This window comes from Suillus discolor (assembly GCF_016758755.1).
Source record: "Suillus discolor strain FC423 chromosome Unknown F5147scaffold_7, whole genome shotgun sequence".
Taxonomy (NCBI): domain Eukaryota; kingdom Fungi; phylum Basidiomycota; class Agaricomycetes; order Boletales; family Suillaceae; genus Suillus; species Suillus discolor.
In genome coordinates, this window is record NW_024541254.1 from 636,009 (window position 1) to 655,261 (window position 19,253).

The 19,253-nt window shown below is 48.8% G+C and overlaps 8 protein-coding genes across 8 annotated transcripts; 4 read left to right on the forward strand and 4 right to left on the reverse strand.

Moving 5' to 3' along the window:
- Nucleotides 1-514: 514 nt before the first annotated feature.
- On the forward strand, nucleotides 515-2,399 carry F5147DRAFT_568402 (velvet factor-domain-containing protein; the record flags this gene model as incomplete). Its single annotated transcript, XM_041430900.1, has 8 exons — nucleotides 515-612; nucleotides 671-734; nucleotides 787-863; nucleotides 917-1,154; nucleotides 1,216-1,972; nucleotides 2,030-2,069; nucleotides 2,129-2,247; nucleotides 2,308-2,399. The coding sequence occupies 8 exons, from the start codon at nucleotides 515-517 to the stop codon at nucleotides 2,397-2,399; spliced, it is 1,485 nt and encodes a 494-aa protein (XP_041297317.1).
- Nucleotides 2,294-6,600, reverse strand: F5147DRAFT_385462 (uncharacterized protein). The gene is made up of 4 exons (XM_041429526.1): nucleotides 6,443-6,600; nucleotides 6,259-6,389; nucleotides 5,863-6,195; nucleotides 2,294-5,806 (listed from the first exon to the last, which is right to left on the reverse strand). Exons 3-4 carry the CDS (start codon nucleotides 6,140-6,142, stop codon nucleotides 2,637-2,639), a joined length of 3,450 nt encoding a protein of 1,149 aa, XP_041297318.1. The 5' UTR covers nucleotides 6,143-6,195; nucleotides 6,259-6,389; nucleotides 6,443-6,600; the 3' UTR covers nucleotides 2,294-2,636.
- Nucleotides 6,601-6,943: 343 nt separating this feature from the next.
- Nucleotides 6,944-7,680, forward strand: F5147DRAFT_769340 (acyl-CoA N-acyltransferase; the record flags this gene model as incomplete). The annotated part of the gene is made up of 3 exons (XM_041441039.1): nucleotides 6,944-7,107; nucleotides 7,174-7,546; nucleotides 7,612-7,680. 3 exons carry the CDS (start codon nucleotides 6,944-6,946, stop codon nucleotides 7,678-7,680), a joined length of 606 nt encoding a protein of 201 aa, XP_041297319.1.
- Nucleotides 7,681-7,894: 214 nt separating this feature from the next.
- Nucleotides 7,895-9,390, reverse strand: F5147DRAFT_568726 (uncharacterized protein; the record flags this gene model as incomplete). The annotated part of the gene is made up of 4 exons (XM_041430915.1): nucleotides 7,895-8,131; nucleotides 8,185-8,505; nucleotides 8,558-8,730; nucleotides 8,784-9,390. 4 exons carry the CDS (start codon nucleotides 9,388-9,390, stop codon nucleotides 7,895-7,897), a joined length of 1,338 nt encoding a protein of 445 aa, XP_041297320.1.
- Nucleotides 9,391-10,362: 972 nt separating this feature from the next.
- F5147DRAFT_675383 (B16.6 subunit of GRIM-19, NADH:ubiquinone oxidoreductase) lies at nucleotides 10,363-11,418 on the reverse strand. Its single transcript, XM_041435910.1, has 5 exons — nucleotides 11,311-11,418; nucleotides 11,236-11,254; nucleotides 11,032-11,181; nucleotides 10,689-10,830; nucleotides 10,363-10,598 (listed from the first exon to the last, which is right to left on the reverse strand). Coding segments are annotated over exons 1-5 (375 nt in total). The 5' UTR covers nucleotides 11,312-11,418; the 3' UTR covers nucleotides 10,363-10,535.
- A 387-nt stretch (nucleotides 11,419-11,805) lies between these two features.
- Nucleotides 11,806-14,035, forward strand: F5147DRAFT_675389 (uncharacterized protein). Its single transcript, XM_041435911.1, has 3 exons — nucleotides 11,806-12,088; nucleotides 12,139-12,209; nucleotides 12,263-14,035. Exons 1-3 carry the CDS (start codon nucleotides 11,906-11,908, stop codon nucleotides 13,719-13,721), a joined length of 1,713 nt encoding a protein of 570 aa, XP_041297322.1. The 5' UTR covers nucleotides 11,806-11,905; the 3' UTR covers nucleotides 13,722-14,035.
- A 1,340-nt stretch (nucleotides 14,036-15,375) lies between these two features.
- On the reverse strand, nucleotides 15,376-16,450 carry F5147DRAFT_675395 (Ndufs8, NADH:ubiquinone oxidoreductase 23 kd subunit). Its single transcript, XM_041435912.1, has 6 exons — nucleotides 16,140-16,450; nucleotides 15,952-16,089; nucleotides 15,805-15,897; nucleotides 15,675-15,746; nucleotides 15,508-15,618; nucleotides 15,376-15,457 (listed from the first exon to the last, which is right to left on the reverse strand). The coding sequence occupies exons 1-6, from the start codon at nucleotides 16,432-16,434 to the stop codon at nucleotides 15,438-15,440; spliced, it is 729 nt and encodes a 242-aa protein (XP_041297323.1). The 5' UTR covers nucleotides 16,435-16,450; the 3' UTR covers nucleotides 15,376-15,437.
- A 61-nt stretch (nucleotides 16,451-16,511) lies between these two features.
- F5147DRAFT_675398 (Prefoldin beta-like protein) lies at nucleotides 16,512-17,501 on the forward strand. The gene is made up of 5 exons (XM_041435913.1): nucleotides 16,512-16,633; nucleotides 16,690-16,780; nucleotides 16,833-16,965; nucleotides 17,020-17,147; nucleotides 17,198-17,501. The coding sequence occupies exons 1-4, from the start codon at nucleotides 16,585-16,587 to the stop codon at nucleotides 17,122-17,124; spliced, it is 378 nt and encodes a 125-aa protein (XP_041297324.1). The 5' UTR covers nucleotides 16,512-16,584; the 3' UTR covers nucleotides 17,125-17,147; nucleotides 17,198-17,501.
- The last annotated feature ends 1,752 nt before the right edge of the window (nucleotides 17,502-19,253 follow it).

Below are 19,253 nucleotides of genomic sequence, written 5' to 3' on the forward strand. Positions count from 1 at the left end.
TTGCATAGCTTTGGATGAAGTACTTATTTGATGAGGAGTGGCTCGGTAGTTTAGCTAAATTTTGGAAGATCTGCGTCCTGTGCAACGCGTGCCTCGAGCTAAACTAATCGAGGCAGCAGCAACGTTATCCTCATACCGTGACCTTCAAACAGTCAGGTTACTATAACTGCATCCCTGTAGTATTAGACAATTCTTAACACCCATAAGACGCCCTACGACCTGTTATTCGGGTAGAGCTAGTACAGAACAAACAGGTGCGTTTCATCCTATTAATATCATACACACTGACAAAAATGACTACCTTGTCACTGAACCTCGCAGGCTCGTTTCTCGAACACCACCTGCAACACTCGCGACGTGAGAACTTATCTTATCTGATTCCCAACTGCTGGCTGTATATCCTGTAGCGCGACCCCGAGTCTAAATTGTCCGCAGACAACCCGATTTCATACAAGTGCCTTTCTCCTTCCCCTATACCGCATCACACCCTTGCCCTCACATCTTGCAAACTTTCATGATTCAAAAGTCAAATAACCGCTCCAACATTGATCATCAACCTCGTCAAGATTCTGATGCAGGCATCGAGCAATGGGGACAATGGTGGGGCCGAAAGTCAGTCAATTATATCCCGAGTTGTCCGCCACTCTTCTTAACCTTTAACGATCATCAGGCATTATTCGCTTGAAGTAGTACAACACCCTATGCGTGCCCGTATGTGCGGTTTTGGTGATAAAGTGCGCGAGCCGTCGCGCCTTTGTCTCATAACCTTATAACATTTATTATCAGGATCGCAGGCCACTCGCGCCTGCAGCAGTCGCAAAGATGGTTGTCCGAAGAGAAGATAACTCTATCGTAGATGTAGAGTAAGCCGAAAGATCTCTTTTCCCTTTTGTGCAGCTCATGACCTACCACTCAGGGACATTGACTGTTCTTTTTTTCTTGTAACGGTCGACCTGTGGTCGGCTGACGGTAAACGGGAGATGAATCTCGTGTTGCATCCCTCGTCATCTGCGGACCGGTACGTCGCAACGAACGCTCAAAAATCCAGAAAGCCTCGGAGTACCAATGCTCCATCATCTCCCCACGATGAACAACATAGCCCCACGTCGTCTCATTCTACGCCAAATTCTGCTCACCAACATCCACGCCTACCAGTGGCATGTCACCTCATATCTCATTATCATTATTTTCCACTGACTTTGAACGTCAATATAGTCCACTATGACCCCGATGGTTCCCGCTCCGTCGTCAGGATTCGTTAATCAAACCTACCCTTATCCCCAGCAAGCACAGATGCCAGATAACATAACATATGATGACCAAGATTCCTACAGCTCGCCATCCGAATCTAACAGCGCATGGGGATATGCTCCATCAGGAACTCCCCTCGATCGCTCGCATAATTTCAATCACCCTCATCCATCTTTGTCGCCATACAACCGCAACGGCATACGCAACGGCATACCCGCGGCTGCGCCGGGAGAACCGTGGCAAGCTCAATCATCGTATCGTACGGATTCCGATCCGGCGGCCAACTATCGCAATTGGCCAGCCACGGAGCCATCTTATCCAGTGATAGTCAATTCACAGACGGGCGTGTACGCTGCTCAAGACGTGGACCCATCGATAAGACATCCCGAACATGCAACTCAGCAATCTGAGGCAAGTAATTGGCCCCAGCAAGTCACAGGTGACCCGTCGCCACGATTCGTCCAGGAGCCTTTTCAAGGCACAGGAAATAGCTACGATCATCCCCAAGCTTATGGAGCACCATCACAACCACCGTATTACCAGGGCACATATGCACAGAGCTCCTCGTCTTCTCCGTCAGCCACGCATCCATCGTTACCCCGACATTCATACACACGCACTTTGGTGGGACCGCTTTCGTCCAATGCATGCCGACTGCTCGATGAGCATCGGCAGTCAGGGATATTCTTCCTCTTCCAGGATCTATCTGTTCGAACGGAAGGTATATCTTCATTACCGCCCTGGACATTCTTCTATCTGACGCCCTGGGGTATCTTAGGAACCTTCCGGCTGCGTTTACGTCTAATGAACGTTGGCGAGTAAGAACCGTGGTGTTATGCTTGGGAGATAACAACAACAATTGACATTCCATTTCCAGACTGCCAGCACCGGAAGCGGGTGCAATGCGAGTACATACTCATGTTTCACCGGTCCTTGCGCAAACATTCACCGAACCCTTCGTCGTTTTCTCAGCCAAGCGCTTCCCAGGAGTTCCCGGTATGTTCTAAATCGCCGGTCTTAATACAGAAAAAGATTATAACCTCCTATGGGGCGCAGATACGACAGCGCTGTCAATTGCTTTTGGTAATCAAGGCCAGAAACTACCGCTGGTAAGATCCTTCCATCCTCCGTCTGAGCCGGAGGCTTAGAAACTCGCTATCATTGTAGCGAAATCGCCACGGAACTAATAAGCATGGGCGACGACGACGAGATGGCGATTCCGACCCCTCTGATGAGTCAGAAGATAGTTGATGGGAGTCACGTAACACCGTACTGCCTTTGGCCTTTGATCTTCGTGTTCAGACAATGTAATCACCACAGTGCTGCATCACTAATGCCTCCTCTACCTCGCAATGTACTCCGTACTTGGTGCCATGTACCTTCGTCTACCACCCATCGTCCTGTGTCGTCAACGAAGATTTTCGTGCAGTCCAACGCTCGTGCAAGCGAATAGTTTGAATTGTGTCAGGGTAATTGAGATAAATGCGGTCAAGCATTTCTCGCGCAAGGTTTCCACGAGTGAAAGCGTCTTCAGAGTTAGGGTCTAGTGCCTGTGGCGCTGAGTTACGGTCTCCCACCGGCTGGACAAACATCCCAGATTCCAGATGGCGCAGCACACCTGACAGCAGGACAAGTACAGCACGATGGGGGCGCCAAACATTCCAGGAAGGGGATATCTGGTGTAGTATGTGTAATGGATGAGCAAAATCATCCGAGGTTGGATCCATTTCTAGCGCGTCACCGGATCTCTTCGTAGCCACTTTCGATTGATAAGCTCGCCGCTCACTCCGGTGCATCGGCGACTGAGAAACTGGTTTACTGACATCTGCGGGATTGGTATCGAAGGTGAAGAGGGAATCAGGAAATAAATCTCTGTCACGGAGTACAGCCTCGCTCTGACGCTGATAGGGTAGCAATACTCGCTCAACTATTTCGAAGGCCCGCTCCGGCTCTGCCGCACGGACCAGGGCCACCGCCAAATGGTTCCAGTTATGTGAATCGAAGCTGAAGCCATGAGATCTCGCTTTCCCCCACATCTCGGCAATCACGAGGTGTTCCCCAGCCGCAGAAAGTGCATCAATATAGATGGATAGGGGTGCACAGAGAAGATTCCCCTGACGTTTCGTGGGGTCGGAAGGGTTGTTATCTTCTCCTTCGAAAAGAGAATCTGTCTTCGAAAAACGTAAGGCGAGTTGCCATATCTGTGGCCAAAGCCCATGGACGGCTTCAATATCACCAGAGCGACGGTAGGCATCGAGGAGCACTGCCAAGCTGGCCAACGAAGGTTCTCCACCCGCATCCAACATAGATCGGAACAACCGCTCCACCTCCTCCGGTTTATCAGTTTTCGTATACGCAAGCATGAGGGGACCGTAGACGTGCTCAAGCGCTGCTGCGCGAGTCTGAGGAGGGATCCACGACGCCGAAGACTCACCAGCCATGATGGTCTTCAAGAAGCCCTCTGCAATTTGGAGACTTTCTTCGGTTCTCTCGTTACCATAAGCGCGAAGGATATGGTAGAATGTGGCGGATGTAGGTTGAATGCCTCGCTCGCACATGTCGTCATAAACAGCCTTTGCACTACGCTTGTCACCAAGCCGCAAATGACCAGCCATGATGATCGTCAACACGAAGGCATCAACGCGGTAGGTTGTTTGCCAGTCTTTTGAGGCTGATTGCATCTCGGCAAAAATCCTGTTGGCGATGTTCATGTATCCTGCATCGCAGGCCGACTGGATGATGAGGGTATACATCCGTCCATTCGGCTGTATGCCCATAGCTTCAAGCTTGCGAAATATTGTAGAGACGACATGAAAAGGGGCGCCGATAAGGACGTAAGCCTTCAACAGGGTATTGTAGACTTCCACTGATAGCCGAAGGCGAGGATTTCGTGATGATTTGAGGTAGTCAAAAACGCGCACTACTCCCGTCCAAGAACCAGCTTCTACGTGGGCATTCATAAGAGAGGTGATCATTTTGCGATCAGGAGCTATCCCTTCACGTAATGCACGTTTGTAAATGGCTTCCGCGGATACGGGGTCCTTCCTATGTGCGAGAAGAGATATGACAGTTGTGTACAAGACACGAGTGGGCATAATTTTGGCGGCGCGCATCTGGTCCAAAACGGCAGAGACAGATTCTACTTCTCCACGAGCAGCAAAGCTTTTGAGGATGATGTTGTAGACGTAGATATCAGGAGTGTGTCCAGCTTTCGACATAGCCTGAAGCCAAAAATTAAGCCCGTCGTAATCCGCGCGCTCTGCGTGTGCATACACCACAATACTGTAGTGCACGATTGAAGGCTTTGCTCCGAGCCGTGAATTCTTTGGGCCAGGGAAGAACTCGTGAAATAGTTCGACGACTTTGCCCACTCGTCCGGCAACTGCATACGCATGCATAAGAGTGGCTCTATCCTGCGACGTAATCCACCGCGCTGTGCCGAGTTGAGAATAGTACTCCTCGGTGCGGTCGATGTCACCCTGATGTGCCGCGAGGAGCATTCCAGTAGATATGAAAAATTTATGTCGGGTGCTCGTCGACTCCGATATGGTTCTGTACAGCTCATTGGCACGGATGAAAGAGTCAGCGCGAATAAGCGAGCGGACTACTCGTAATTGCATGTCAACTTGTATCGACATTCGCTGCGCTCGCATTTCTTTCAGCAATGCATATGCGTCATCTGCCAGGGCTTCCTGCCATAATACGTCCAGCAGCAGGACTCCCATACGTTGCCGCGTCTCGAAACTCCAGTGTCGTCGCTTGGCCAATAGAGAGGCGGCATCCGGTATGTTGGCCAAAATCGAGTAAATCGTATCTTGGAACGATGAGGGTTTTACGGGAATGCCCAAAGACTGCAAACGCGTAGAAAGAGGTAAGAGATGCATCCCGATATTGGCCCACTCTGCAAGAATAAAATCCAGGACGTGCTCGCCATCTTGATGAAGCGCCATTGACCGTATAAGGGTTCCATAGATTTCCAATAATTCCTCTCTCCGCCCGTCGATAAGTAGATCCGATAATTCGTGGGCGGTAATGATTGCATGGTCCAAATCTCCTACAAATGCCGAGCCTCTCGCTACGAGTTTTAACCTCATAACGTCTTCGCTCGAATGCTTCTCGAATATGGACTCCAGCCGCTCATTTAGCGCAGCAAGTCGTGTGCCCCATCTTTGCAAGTATGAAACGCCATTGTCCTCACCACCTGCCTCTATAGCAGTAGAGAGCTTTTGAGCAAAGTTTAAGACATCTAACGGTTTCAGATGTTGGTAATCGTCAGAGGCAATGAGCAGCTGGTAAGCATTCCATGCATCATCCAAGTTAAATGGGTGGTTTCCTTGCAGGAGAGACAGAAAGTGGTTCAAAGGAGAGGTTTGAACGTCCCATTTTTCGGGACTCAGCGACGACGAAGTCGTCAAGAGATGATTAAATTGTGGAGAATTTGAACACGAGGGAAGAGATGAGGAATAGCGGCGGATATTTGAAGGACTTGCAGAATGACTCAATGTTTGCGGTCGACGGGGAACGGCGTCATTGATCATGATTATATGATTTCGTCCTGTGGTGCGCTCCACTGTTAAACTTAAAAACTACCGTTAAAGGAACGACACGTACTCGGACACCAAACGGAGTGCCTCATGACGCAGCATGATTCGTGTGTTACTCCCAAGAGCCATTCGGCACATTCGGCGCACTGAGCGTAATCCACATCCTGGTCTACTGCTTTCTCTTTGCCTTTCCACCGCCTCGCGGTCGGAGTGAAAAAGTCGCGTAGTAGAGGTCGGCGTATGGACCGACCCATGTGATCCAAAGAAGGTCTTAATGCAGAGGCGCGTCCAGCGGGTGTACGCAACAAAAAACTGTTTACTACAGCTGCTGCTAAAGGCTCGATCATGAGCACCCGCACCTGGGTGTGGAGTGCTATCGAGGCAGTCTTCAGACTCAAACCTGTTGAAATCAAAATCTAGGCTTAATATATCGGAACCTTGGAGTTAAACTTGCATAACTCACGCGAAACAAAATCAACGACGCCAGTGACAGCACCAGTTGCAAGTTGGTGACTGTCCTCACTATGTGAACTTGGACCAGGCGTGTTTGGCCTTATTTGGCCTATTTTTTTCGGCTTCGTGCGAACCTATAGACTTGTATGTAGGTTAACTGCGTGCGCGCGCGCAAGTATCGACGTGGTACCTACCACTCATTCGCCTGAGATAGTCCAACCTGGCCTATCTTAGTACTTAGGGGGAAGAGCAGCGTGCTCTCTTTCATTCTTTGTTTCCTTTTCCCCATATTTTCACAGGTCTGAGTTTCTCTTGCCAAATACTCGGCGCAGATCATGAGTTGCCACGTCGGCCCGAAAAGCTTTCCTCGGATGTTCGAGCGCTGGCAAACTGAGACTTCAGCATGATTCGCTGAGCTGCTACCGGCACCGTGAAGTTCATTTCCAGCATTTTCAATAATATCTAATCAGCTCCACATATGATAGCGCACTTTCTTCCGCATCGCCGAGCCGAAGGCTGAATTTGATCCATCGATGGAAGTCCATGTGACACCCAGGCGCCTATTAACGTTATTCTGGTTTATCCCTCTCACCCTCAACGCCAAGAGACCTCAACAGGCCTGGTTCCAGGACTATATCTGACCGCCTTCGCGAAATAGCTCATATCATTCTTCGATATCATTTTCATTTATCATCATGGCAGATGGCGCTGTTCTCCGGGTCCCACCTCCCCACGAGATTATCATTGTTCCCCCTCCCGAGCACCAAACCCACCATGCCCTCCTCCAGCAGTGTATCCAAGTTAGGATCGCCGTTTTTGTCACAGAACAAGGGTTTCCGCTGGAAGTTGAAGTAGATGAGTACGTTATCTCCTTCTAGAAAATCCGCTATCTGTTTCAACTTTGATTTTTTTGGGTGAATCATAGACATGATCCGACAGCCACACATTGCTTGTTAAGACTTTTACCGTCCCTCGAGCCTATAGGGACAATTCGTGCCCACAAAGTGGAAAGCGCAGGCGGCTCATACTATAAACTTGCAAGGCTCGTCGTTCTAAAGGAATACCGACATTGTAAATTCGGACGCAATCTTGTGCTTGCATTGCATAATTGGGCAAAGGTTGATGCCAGAAATTCAGGGGTAACTGACCATGTCAAGATGGTCTGCCACTCGCAAGCAGTCCGTGCAAATTCGGCTGGTGCTGTAGCGTTTTATCGCAAGTACGACGTCATTGTCAACCCTATTTGGAAACCTGACTTACCGCCGGTTATTCTTCTTAGGTTTGGTTACGAGGAACAGGTGAGGGTTATTGCCGCGAGACCTTATGACGTTGCTCATCCTATCTGTCAATTAACATTTATCAGGGCGATCTGTTCGATGAAGATGGTGAACCGCATCAGAAGATGGTCGCCCGATTATCATTAGAAGAGTAATTGATTACAACGTTCGTGTACTCCCGTACTAAGATGAAGCAAGGTATAGGACATGATATACTAGGGTGAATCTACCGATACACATGAGGGAAATCAAGGTCGTAAAAAAGCAAGTCCTGTGTCGTAAACAAAAAAACATAACATAACACGATGCCCCCGAAAATGAGCTATGACGACCAAAGAACATATAGCAAGTTGAAAAAGTGGAAAGTGATCATATCATACGGAACCGGCTGACTCCATCGTCAGCTGTTGCTGTCTCGCTCTCGCTTTCCGAGCTGAACGACTCCGTCTGGATTGCTCGCAAGGCACGGAATGGACTCTCACCGCTGGGGCTACTTGGCAAGATGCTGAAATTGATACTTGTACCAACGTCGGTGGTACCCTCCTCGTACAACCTCCGTGCAGCCTCGTACTCGAGCTTCTCCTGTTCGGCTTGCGCAAGGAAAGGCTGGAAAAATGTGATTAGCTAATTACGCAATTGTGACAAAGAGTTTGCCGTACCTTGCGCTCATCATCAGTCATCGATCGCCATTTGGCAGCGGCTAACACGCTTTGCTTAGTCGTCTCTTGCTCATCACCAAATATTTCCCTCACAAGGGCACGGTCGGATCGAATGCGCTGCAGGAACATGAAGTATGCGCTAAGCGGCTTCTTGGGTGCGTTGGGATCTTTAATGTTGCTCTTCCGAGAACGACCCGCCTTTCGTTGGGCAGTGCGGAAGGCATTCTCCTTCTTAATATCCTCAGGGGTGAGACTCTTCATGTAGGCTGCGTTCTCGCGCTCTCGGGCCTCTTTCAGAACTGCAGACCGACGCTTGTAAGGCTGGGAGTGATTCGTGAGCTTATGAAGGCTTGACAGAAGGAATGGAACAAACCTCCTTCTCTTCTGCAGTCAGATTAGCATACTCCTGACCGGCTTCCTTGGCAGCTTGTGCAACATTGAGTTTTCTCGTGCTCGTTGCTTGGTGCCGCTGTATCCAGTCTGTGAAGTAGAGCTGCCAAGCGCTTGGTGCTAATTTAGGCTGCTTGAGTATAGACTTGAGAGGAGCTATAGCCACGGGATTAGTCAAAGTTAGCAAGATAACGATGACAGGTGCATACCGGAGTCTGCTGATTTGTCTTCCCTGGAAAGTTCCTCGGTCGATAACCGCTTCTTACGTCGCACGGTTGCGTCGCGATCATCGCTGACGCTGACAGAGTCGCCACGGCGGGAACTATAATTTCTCGTCATTGACGGCATGGCCGTGTGTATTGGAGCACTTGAAGATTGGAAACCCAAGCCTAACATGTCTCGTCTGGGTTGAAATCGTTGGCGTTTGACTCCGTAAGGGTGCTCCGATAGGGGCTGATGAACACGCCCTGAGGACGTGGAAGCTTCGTATTGTGGGGAGTCCCACAATTGAGTTGCCCATGATGGTGGTCTGAGTGAAGTGTCCGCAGGCGATATGGACGCCACGCGGAGACCTGGCGAACTAAGATAGCCGTCAGAGCCGTCGGCCGGCGATAACGATCTCGGTAGCTGATGTGGTGCCGCAAATTCCGACGGCGAGAAGGACGCGCTGGGCGTAAATGTGTGATTAGGGTAGGAGAAGAGTGGCTGCGATTGCGGATCTGGGCCAGCACCACGGATGGGTATAGGAGAAGTGGGAGAGTCCAGTACAGGTTCAGTTAACCAATGCGAGAAGTGGGGACCGTCTAGATCAAGCATGGAATGCATATCATCGAACCGACCGAAAGTAGAATCATAGAATGAATTGTTGGGTGATGTGTCTGTTATATCGAAGTCTGAGAGACGATGTGGAGAAGGGGTATGGTCGGATGAGGGAGGGGATAATGGGTGATGATAGCCAAAGTCATTTTGGGGATCCCACGTATGAACCATATGTGAGGGACTCAGTAGTGGGCCCTCATCGAACTCCAAGGGACCGAAAATCAACTGATCACCATCTGGTGACAACATATCGTAGGACGAAGTGTCCAAAAAGTTCATTGAGTCTTTGATGCCTGTATCACTAGAGAGGGAAATGCGGGGAAGGGTAGTATCACGATGGGGATAACTATCCATAGGCATTATAGAGGTAGGGCCGATAGGTGGAAGAAAACAGGAACAGGATAGGTTTGCTTTAATAGTTGGCGGAACCACTTGGTAGGGGAGCGAATCGGAAGGGGTGACAGCGGGATACGAGGACATGTACGAACGCCATCGGGCCTGCTTAAGAGGGGCTATCCTTAGCGGCATCCGAAACCTGAGGACAGATGCCATAATGGTGAGTTTATGACAACCTGACTCGGCTTGAATCAGATTGTGATTTCTTGGGAAGCTCAATTATCCCGTACTGCTGAAAAGGGGGTGTGGCTTCGGGGGGTCGGTACCTAATTAGGATAGAGCAAAGGGGGGTAGAACCAATAATAAGTTTGTACTCACTTTGGAGGAAAATCCCTCACAAGCTGTGTGAGGATGAACTGAATTTGGAAAGAACGCTAATCCTGGTGAAATCGCAAGTTCAGCACTATGCCAACTGTCCTGCGGCGTCAGACGACAACGAAAAATGTGCAAACGTTGCAAATTGAAGTTAGTAAGAGGCAAAGGTTTAGCGTAAAAGTAAAGCGCGACCTGCCCTAAATTTATGCTCTACTCTTGGTATCTTTGACCCGAACATATGGTGCACCATTTACATCGCCATCCGCCACCGGTAGAACTAACCCGCGATATAGCAATGGCGGGACCAGATCATAATGCTGTGTGGCGCCCCTCTGTCTCTGGTCAATGGAAGCTTCTACATTCAACACTGCGCTTTTACGGCTAAAAGATCTAATAATTTGATTGTGAATCTACAAAGAAACTAATCATAATCATAACACCACAATCGATTCTGCAGAACGATATCGTGCATTGTTATAGACACTTTTACCAGGCTGAGTTTCAGTGATTGGGTATGAGATACCGGCGAGGCGGCGTATCCATTCATCAGAAATCATATAGTCATGTTTTGTCATCAAGCTTACCTCCCATCCTTTAACATCCTTCATAATCTCTCGCTCCCGTTCCAATGCAGCTTCCTGCCGACGATACGCATCTCGATCCCCCTCCGCCACCAACAAGGGAACAAGGTGGATACGAGACCAAACTTTCTCTCTTTCCAGTTCCCTGTCGGGAACAAACCCCAAATCAGTTTAGTTGGCTTTTTCTGGTACGGCCCTTGTACGGCCCGTAAAATTATGCATGATAAGAAACAGCGGCCGGATCCTCACAAGGGCACGTTTAATGGCGAGCGCGCCATGAAAAGACACGTTTTACAGCCTGCTGACTCCATACGCCATTCTGTCGGTCTTCAAAAGATAAACTTACCTTCTTTCTAGGTTTCCCATCCCAACACGGTAGAACCCATATGCACACACGGCTGTCACAGCTCCTAGAATGACTAGGCCACTTGGACCACGAAAAGGAAGGTTTCGTTTGTACTTGACTGCCTCGAAGCCCCCGGGTGGAGGCATGTCTCTGCAAGGACCACGCTTCAGCTCATAGCCATCCTGTACAATGTATTACACGCACTGTCGGTACTGTATAGACACTAAGTTTTCGTAACAGTAGATTAGCGCTGTCCTCATCAATAATTCAATGACTCACTTGCTGAATGTTGGGCGCGTCGTGGATGATGGTGGTGAAGGCGGTTTCCGGATTCGCAACAATGTAAATATCACGTGACCAAATAGAGACCTGCCCTGAACGTGAAACCTCTAGCATCGCAGTCTCGCCGCCATGCAGTGCTACTTATCAAGAATCACATCTATCGAATGATAATCGTTTCATGTGTAACGAAATGGATCGCAGCAAGATCGGTAAGACTGAATCCAGGCCCCAGGTTGGGTACATAACGGACTTTTGGGTGTGCAGCGCCTGTCCTGGTGCCTCGCTGATTCCGATAACCATGCTCCGAAACTCAATATCACAATACACGATTTGATAAGTTGGAGCAGGCTTGGAATATCTCGGGTATACTGACATAGGGCCAAACACTTTAACGTACATTTCGTCCACTGTTACCGGAACGTGCCCTGGATTCATGAAAAATATTATTTACTAAAATTAAAGACATGCTGTTCGAATTCTGTGACCCAGTAAGGCAGACTTTGTGATACGGAAGACTCGACGTTTACCGTAGCCGCCGTTTAACCAAAAGTTTTTCGATGAGTAATAGCTGCCACCTCAGAGCACTGCCATAATGTCCCACCCAAGCCCTCTCACTCTCCCTCATCTACAGATGCCTGCACAATCCGTTTCTGCTGCCGCTGCGCCACGTCAGAAATCTAAAGCTTATGCTACTGGTATAGCAGCTGGCGTCGAAGATGAAAAGTATCAAACAAAATACAAGGAACTCAAGCGAAAAGTAAAAGAAATCGAAACCGTTAGCAAATACCACACTACTCGGTGTATTCTTAACTCACCTGCTTTTAGGACAATGACAAGCTTCAGTACAAGGTCCTTATGGCTAAAAAATCTATACAACGTATGAAACTCGAACGAGCGTACGTAACTTTCCATCCACATCATCCCAACATGTATCTGATGCGAGATAAAGTGTCTTGTATGAACGTCTTTCTGCTGTGCCACCTTCTCCAGACCTTCACAGCCATGCACTTCCCCCTACCCACTCTGGTCCCGGTGTACCTCCCCCACATCCCCGTGATATAGGTGCAACAGCGCACCATCAACATCGTGATCATCGTGACTTTCCACCTGTAGATTCAAACGATCATAATGCTGTCGAATATGTGCACAATCACAGTTCCTTCCGCGTTATTCCTGGCCCAGATGGTCGGCCTATTCAGACTCCCGATGGGCCCATAGGTCCTGGAGTTGCGCCTTCCCACGGAATGTCTGCAGTGCACATGTCGAGGGGCGGTTCCGCCTCAGGTCATGACTCTTCTCGGCAGCTTCCACCCCTCTCGCAGATGACTCCTGTACAACATCTTGAACCACCGAGGGCGCATGGACATTCACAGACCCATAGCCCTCATCTTCACCCTCACAGTAATGGTTCTTCGCGTTCACAATCCTCACCTTCCAGATCGCGCGGTCATCAGATAGCTTCTCAGGCACCTCCCCCAGGATACCACTCAGGGGGAATTCCCCACCCTCAACAATACTCCCAGGATTCTCTCATTCCTGTCCAACACGGGTATCACAGCCCGCCACATCCGAGTGATAGGGAACGGCCTTCTAGAAGGCATGAGCCTCTTGATCGTGGCAGCTACCATGGTGATCCATACACTCATTCGCGGCAGCATTCTTCGCATTCTTCCACGATGGCATCCCCTAACACTCGAGCATCACGTCTTCATAATCATCAGCGCGTCGGGCCTGGAGGTACCATCAGCCACCCAGATCCAGAATACGAACGCGATCTTGAGAGAGAACGTACATGGGCACGTCATGAGGGTGAATCCGCTCGAGAATACGCGCCATCGGGAGCGATGCATGCATCTCCTCCCTCCCACCTAAGGCCTAGACCTCATGTAGACCCATACTCTCGTGAACCCATTGGACCAGGCATGCATGGTCGATCATCTCGCTCCGACACATCAGGATCTGGTTCCGGATCTGGTTCCGGTAATGGTGGCGGGGATGCACTATCGCGGCCTGAAGGTCACGCTCAATATTATGACCGTGACAGGGGACCCTATGCACCCCGCCAGGCAAATCCGCCGCGCAATCCAAGTGAAGACCAAGACGTCATTTATGAAGAAGGCCGTCCATACAGCCGTGACCGAGCTGCCGGACATTACATGCTTCCAGAGCAGCATCGCCCCCCTGCGGAATCATCCAGAAAACGCTCTCGTAAAGACATGGAAATAGATGGAATCGATGACGTCGATGATTCACCCGCTGCAGGCAGCTCTGGGGGCGGAGGAGAAGCACCGAGGTTCACAGGCGGTCATCTTACCGATGACCGTGGCTCCAAGAGACTTCATCAAGAACCTGCCCGTCCCCACGAGCGCGAGGAGGAAGAGGAAGAAGATGAGACTTCGGATACTTAGACAAAGAGTTTATTATTATTTTTTTGCGGCGGCATGGTGAGTTTCCTTTTGAATCTTCTTGAGCCCGAGTTCTTGATAGGATATTTTCATGGTTTATTGCGTGTATGTATATGTTGTTGAGTATTTCTGTACACATCGCTAGCAGTCGTAATCCTTGGTATACCCCGTTCGTCGTGTTGTGCCATGTGCTCCGTTCTTGTCGCCAAACATAAGGGACAATTGTCTATACCTAATTCCATCGTAATGGTCTGACTTGCGGGTACTATGTTTTTCGTGAGAAGCGCATACGAGGGATGACAGCGATGTATGTTTAGACCGGCGGATCAAAGTGTAGATCTTGCCTTTGTCCTGTACAGGAAAGCAATGGGTTTCCTGATCAAAATAGCATCTAACACAAAGGGGGGAATAACAATGGCCCAGGAGTCATAAAACAGGACACAAACAGAAACATATTTATCACTGATCGAGAAACCCAGCGGTGCAAATAGCAGTATCATGAGTCAGAAAAAGGCCTAGTCATCAAGATTCGGCGGCCGTGCGCTAGTAAACCTTTCCCCAGAAATCTTCCGACTGTACGCAGCGGCCAAGACAGTTATAGCAGCCTGTTCAAGTTGGTACAGCTCCATTTTGCCAAGATATGCATTGGACGGGTAGGTTTTGTGGGCATGGGGAAAACGGGTTTTAGCGGCGCAGTGATAAGGTTGTGTAGTTGTCACTGCTCGCGTAGATCCTAGGATGATGTCCATGGCCGTGACTGCGCGACCTGTGCGTCCTGACTCATACTTGGCGAGCTTCTGCGCTTCCGAAAGCAGTTGCCGAGTGTGGTTGGACATGGGAGACGAGGAACGCGCGTATGAGGAAGGCAGTATCATGCCATCTTGTTTGTCGATGAATCTTACGGAGAGACGCGGCTGGGAGTGTGGCTGAGCCATCAGGCTTGATGACTGGATGTGGGAAGTACAATGACCCGGGGTGTCAGGGGAAACGAGGGGGGCCACCTGCTGCGCTCTATGATGGAATCCGAGGATTAGTATCCGAGTCAAGGTAATATTCTTAGATGATTCACCTATTGTTCGATCTTTTTGGAGCATGTGGTGTCTTTGGAAGATATGTATTCGGAGCTACCCCGTTTAACGCCATATTTTAGCGCTAATGTCACTGGGAAAAGTAGAGGGTTTTCCATAACGATTGAGCACGAGCTCATCTATGCCCTCCCATTGGCATTCAGTCTGTGCCATCTAAGACCGCTCACAGATGGGTATTTCCGGCGGCGATCTAATGGTCTGGTTTGAAATCAGATCAGCCTCGATTACGGTAGTGGAGCCTCAGATCTGGCCAATATAACCTGAAGAAAAATCAATCAATCCAAGAATTTTGAGAAATGGCAATCTCACAGAAAAGATGGCGCAGATGGGCCAGAACATCAGGGTTCAGAATCAGTTGCACATGGTACGATAACCTAAGCTTAAAGACACAAGATTGTGACTGAGAAGTGCTCCTTCCCTCATATCTGATGCAGCTTGCACGAATGGAAGACATTTTCGTCATTCACACACATCGCGCAAGTCATTCGAATCGCAGCTGCAACGAGGCGGCCGGATCAACGTGTTCAGAAGGCGCCTGTCTTCAAGCTTACTGTTCAATCTTGATGACATCAGGTGAAGAAATTCAGAATTGGACCATCAGATAAGTACATGACTCATCTAAACTACTACTTCACCGGTAAACATGGTCCGCTGCATGACGATTTAACACGTGTAACCCTAAAAATGTAATGGATGCTTACAATACAAGTTAGCAGCAATTTCGGCCTCTGCCCGGTCGCCATTTGCAAGCAACTTCTCTTTGTTATACAGGAGTTCCTCGCGAGTTTCCGTGGAGAACTCCTGATTTTGTGCTGAAGGGACGCCATCAACATTCCAGTGTCAGTGATGCTCCCTTTTTAACACGTACTTTCAACGATCGCATCAACCGGACAAGCTTCCTGACAGAAACCGCAGTAGATACATTTCGTCATGTCGATATCTTGGAAGGAACCGTGTAAGTAGTGCAACGTTCCACATCAACACGATACAAGTCATACCATATTTAGTTGTTTTTCTGGAACCATCCGCGCGGGCTTCACTCTCGATGGTAATTGCTTGAGCAGGACAAATAGCCTCACAAAGTTTGCAAGCTAATAGTATATGCTTCTTAGCCGCGCAAGATACGCTCGAAGATGTTCACAAACCGATGCACCGCTCTTCACCACTGGGATACCGTCGGAGAGCGTGTTCTCCACGGAAACGAGGAGACAGAGGACCCTTCTCATATGGGTACATTATAGTATAAGGTTGCCTGAAGAAATTCTCCAGAACAATCCACATTCCTGAACTAGTTATGCATAAACTTGAAATAATTACATTTCAGAACACATACCTCGAATGATCTCGGTAAAGAAGAAGAGATGAACGGCCTTGTCAATGGCACTCTGCCCATCCTTGTAAGGGTCAATATCTTTTCCGGGCTCATCCTTTGCGGTCAAACTTCCTGCACCTAGAGGCGGTGACCTTATTGGACCTCCGAGTCGGCTTTCAAGATGCTCTGCGTGCGAGCAGTGGGTACTATGAATGTTGCGGTATGCCACTAGCGACGAGCGCAGCGCAATAGAACGCTGTGTCGCCACTATCCTAGGCGCGAGGCCTAGTACAAGACGCGGGCGAGCGAAAGACATGACGGTCAAAGTCGGGCGAGTTTGCTACACCGAACATTCTGCTGTGACCTATGTCACTAGTGTGACGATGCTAACTAGCAGCCAATCACGTATCCTTCATTAAATCAACACTAGTACTGGACCACCAGGCCATCGCCGTTCTCCTGGACCATGTCGACCTCAAAAGCAAAATCAAAAGTTCAACCATTGAGCGATCAGGGCACGCGTGTATTCTACCTACCATCCTCGCTTCTAATCGCTTCTTTGATCAGATAGAAATACAGCAGACTTACTCCCGTCTGCAGAATGAGCTTCAAAGCCTTGCTGGGAAGATAGGCGAGTTGGAGCAAGAGGCAGAAGAACATGGGTACACCCTCTGTCACATATTTGATACCCACATTCGACTGACTTTTCATTAGACTCGTTCTTTCCACTTTGAATGAAGCACTTCAAGTGGAACCAGGTCGGAAGTGTTTCCGCTTGATCGGCGGTGTGTTAGTTGAGCGTACAGTCAAGGATGTAGTTCCTGCCCTGCAAACAAATCGCGAAGGCGTACGTGCCTTTTTCATCCATGTCACTGATTGTCTGATACCTACGTCTCTTCAGATCAAAAAAGTTATTGCCAACCTTACTGAGCAATACACCACGAAGGAACGCGACTTCGAGACTTTTAAACACGATTATAACGTTCGTCCAATCAGCAGGGCGTAATGCCGTGTCGCCGGTATTTGGATGTGCGTTCATCCTGATCTGCTTACCTTGCGCTGTTGAATGTTATTTCCAGTCTACCCAATGACGCAGTCAGCAGCGATGTGACCTCATCATTAGCATGCACAGCAAAATTGAAGACCCAGTTGCACATCGTTCAAGCTGCCGGTTTGCACTGAGTTCTAATTGTTGGGCTAGAATTTTTGTTATGTTGTGGTTCATAACGCATCTCGCAGAATACAAGAACCATGGCTGGCAGCAGCGTTGTCTCCGTAGTGCCTATGTGCATGGTTTGACACTGCGAATTAATATTCGTCTTGTAATTTATATCACATCGTCTCTATGAATCAAAATTGAAGAATATAACGTGCTGGCTTCTAGATGTAGCAATAAGTCGCCTGTTGCACTGCGAAGTTGCTGTGAATTACCTATAATATAGTTGTTCAGTACTTTCACTAGCACTATCTCTTAGTTACTGCTGGTAACCTGGTCTGTACTACTAATAATCCATGTACAGCCACTACCGTGAGCACTGAGCAAACGGCTTTAAGCTTTGGGCCATTGTCTCCGCTCTGAATTCCACATTCAATACCACTATGCCAAAACGACATTTGAATCTCTCCCAGAGTCCCAGTTAAGCTTATTGCTACGATCCCTGGCAACGTAGATTTCGAGTTGCTACTCAGTGTCAAATTTGTCTCGGAGACTAAGACGTGTTGCTTCAGACTCAACTTTGAACGTCTGGAAACCCCAAATCTGGCTAGTGGCGGCTACGAATGAATTTTCCACCACTCCAGTCTTTGTTCAATCATGCCCAGAAGTAATTGGATCAATATCCTTACGTTCGCACTGCCAGATTCCATACTTTGTGAATCTTCACTTCCGTGAACTTCATGGTTTCCGAGTGGGAAGAACACTCCAGCAAATGATTCATTCCTGGATGATTGAAGTGGAAGGAGCATAACACTTGGAGGGTGTAGGCTTATATCAGGTACATACATCTCGTGTTCTCTCAGGCTTAGGAGTGTGAATGATATTTGTATTGTGTCTGGCGCAGAACTTACACGACCTACACTACGGATGAAGTTTGGACTAAATAAATGGTATGCATTCTTGCGGATGGCCATTTCTAAGCAGGATGCGGCCCAGATATATGATAACATCGTGCTCAGTCGCAGGTTTAGTCAACGAACTGGTGGAATCGTCCTCGCGAGGCTTTAGTTGCAAGTAGATCTTTACCGAGATGCAGTAAGCTCGGCAGGTTCAAGTTGTTCACCTACAATAAGAGTCAGTGCTTTGTGCTCCGCGTAGCCATATTACTGATGATGTACTGGCAGGTGGTCGCCACATTTACTGACGTCCGGATCATTGCGATCGGAGTTCTTCGCATGCATCGTTGATTGTAAACCGCAATGCGCACGCTTTACTCCATCCTCCCCGAGATCACTGATATCCTTGGAGAGGGCAATAGCCGGGCATCGCATGACTCTCCTTATGGAGATGAGCGTGATGGCCCGTCAGCTGGTAATATCGAACGGTATTCTGGCTCCATTTGTGAGAGATCCTTTCTTAGCAGGTCACGGTTCGCGTCCATACAACAAACTTATTGATGGTCTCGGAATATAACACTCCGTGTCGTCGTCCATTAACCAATCTTCACACCATTGTGCTGTTTGAAAAGGTATCAAAATCACTCCGCGATCTTTGTGATTTTGACTGACCAAGGTGAGACATGACGCCTTGTTCCTAGGCTCCGGGCAGCACCAGTAACCTCGGTCGCTATATTTCTCTTATTGTCAAGTTCTGTACGGTAGGCTGGTTTTTTGTCATTCTCAGCACAGCAGTGATATCGAAGGTTTCATATGTCTTCCTCGTCATAGATCAGCTAAGGAACATGTCGGTTTTCTTTCCGAATTAGGCGCTGACATCGCTTCGGCCTTACAACAATGGATTTCTGGCCAATGTCAAAGTCCGCGAAGCTTGATTTTCTACCTCGGGGACGGGTGGCCTCCTGCCCTTAAATCATGGTACAATATGTGGTTCAAACCCCTGCGTGTTTTATTGCCTTTATATTTCTTTTAATCGACGTCGCTGGCCAACGTCGCCCACCTTCCTTGAAGTTAGTAACATTT

Excerpts from the sequence above, each read along its gene's own strand:
- F5147DRAFT_385462 (XM_041429526.1), bottom strand. The coding sequence starts at position 6,142 with ATGATCGAGCCTTTAGCAGCAGCTGTAGTAAACAGTTTTTTGTTGCGT. Across the intron at positions 5,807-5,862 it reads GCACTCCGTTTGGTGTCCGA|GACGAAATCATATAATCATG; the intron begins GTACGTGTCGTT and ends AGCGCACCACAG.
- F5147DRAFT_675383 (XM_041435910.1), bottom strand. Across the intron at positions 10,831-11,031 it reads ATGGGAAACCTAGAAAGAAG|GGAACTGGAAAGAGAGAAAG; the intron begins GTAAGTTTATCT and ends TGTTCCCGACAG. Across the intron at positions 10,599-10,688 it reads AGGATGTTAAAGGATGGGAG|CCTGGTAAAAGTGTCTATAA; the intron begins GTAAGCTTGATG and ends ACTGAAACTCAG.
- F5147DRAFT_675389 (XM_041435911.1), top strand. The coding sequence starts at position 11,906 with ATGTCCCACCCAAGCCCTCTCACTCTCCCTCATCTACAGATGCCTGCA. Across the intron at positions 12,089-12,138 it reads AAGTAAAAGAAATCGAAACC|GACAATGACAAGCTTCAGTA; the intron begins GTTAGCAAATAC and ends ACCTGCTTTTAG. Across the intron at positions 12,210-12,262 it reads CGTATGAAACTCGAACGAGC|TGTCTTGTATGAACGTCTTT; the intron begins GTACGTAACTTT and ends TGCGAGATAAAG.
- F5147DRAFT_675395 (XM_041435912.1), bottom strand. The coding sequence starts at position 16,434 with ATGTCTTTCGCTCGCCCGCGTCTTGTACTAGGCCTCGCGCCTAGGATA. Across the intron at positions 15,747-15,804 it reads CAGAAAAACAACTAAATATG|ATATCGACATGACGAAATGT; the intron begins GTATGACTTGTA and ends GTTCCTTCCAAG. Across the intron at positions 15,619-15,674 it reads GGTTGATGCGATCGTTGAAA|CACAAAATCAGGAGTTCTCC; the intron begins GTACGTGTTAAA and ends GCGTCCCTTCAG.
- F5147DRAFT_675398 (XM_041435913.1), top strand. The coding sequence starts at position 16,585 with ATGTCGACCTCAAAAGCAAAATCAAAAGTTCAACCATTGAGCGATCAG. Across the intron at positions 16,781-16,832 it reads CAAGAGGCAGAAGAACATGG|ACTCGTTCTTTCCACTTTGA; the intron begins GTACACCCTCTG and ends ACTTTTCATTAG. Across the intron at positions 16,966-17,019 it reads TGCAAACAAATCGCGAAGGC|ATCAAAAAAGTTATTGCCAA; the intron begins GTACGTGCCTTT and ends ACGTCTCTTCAG.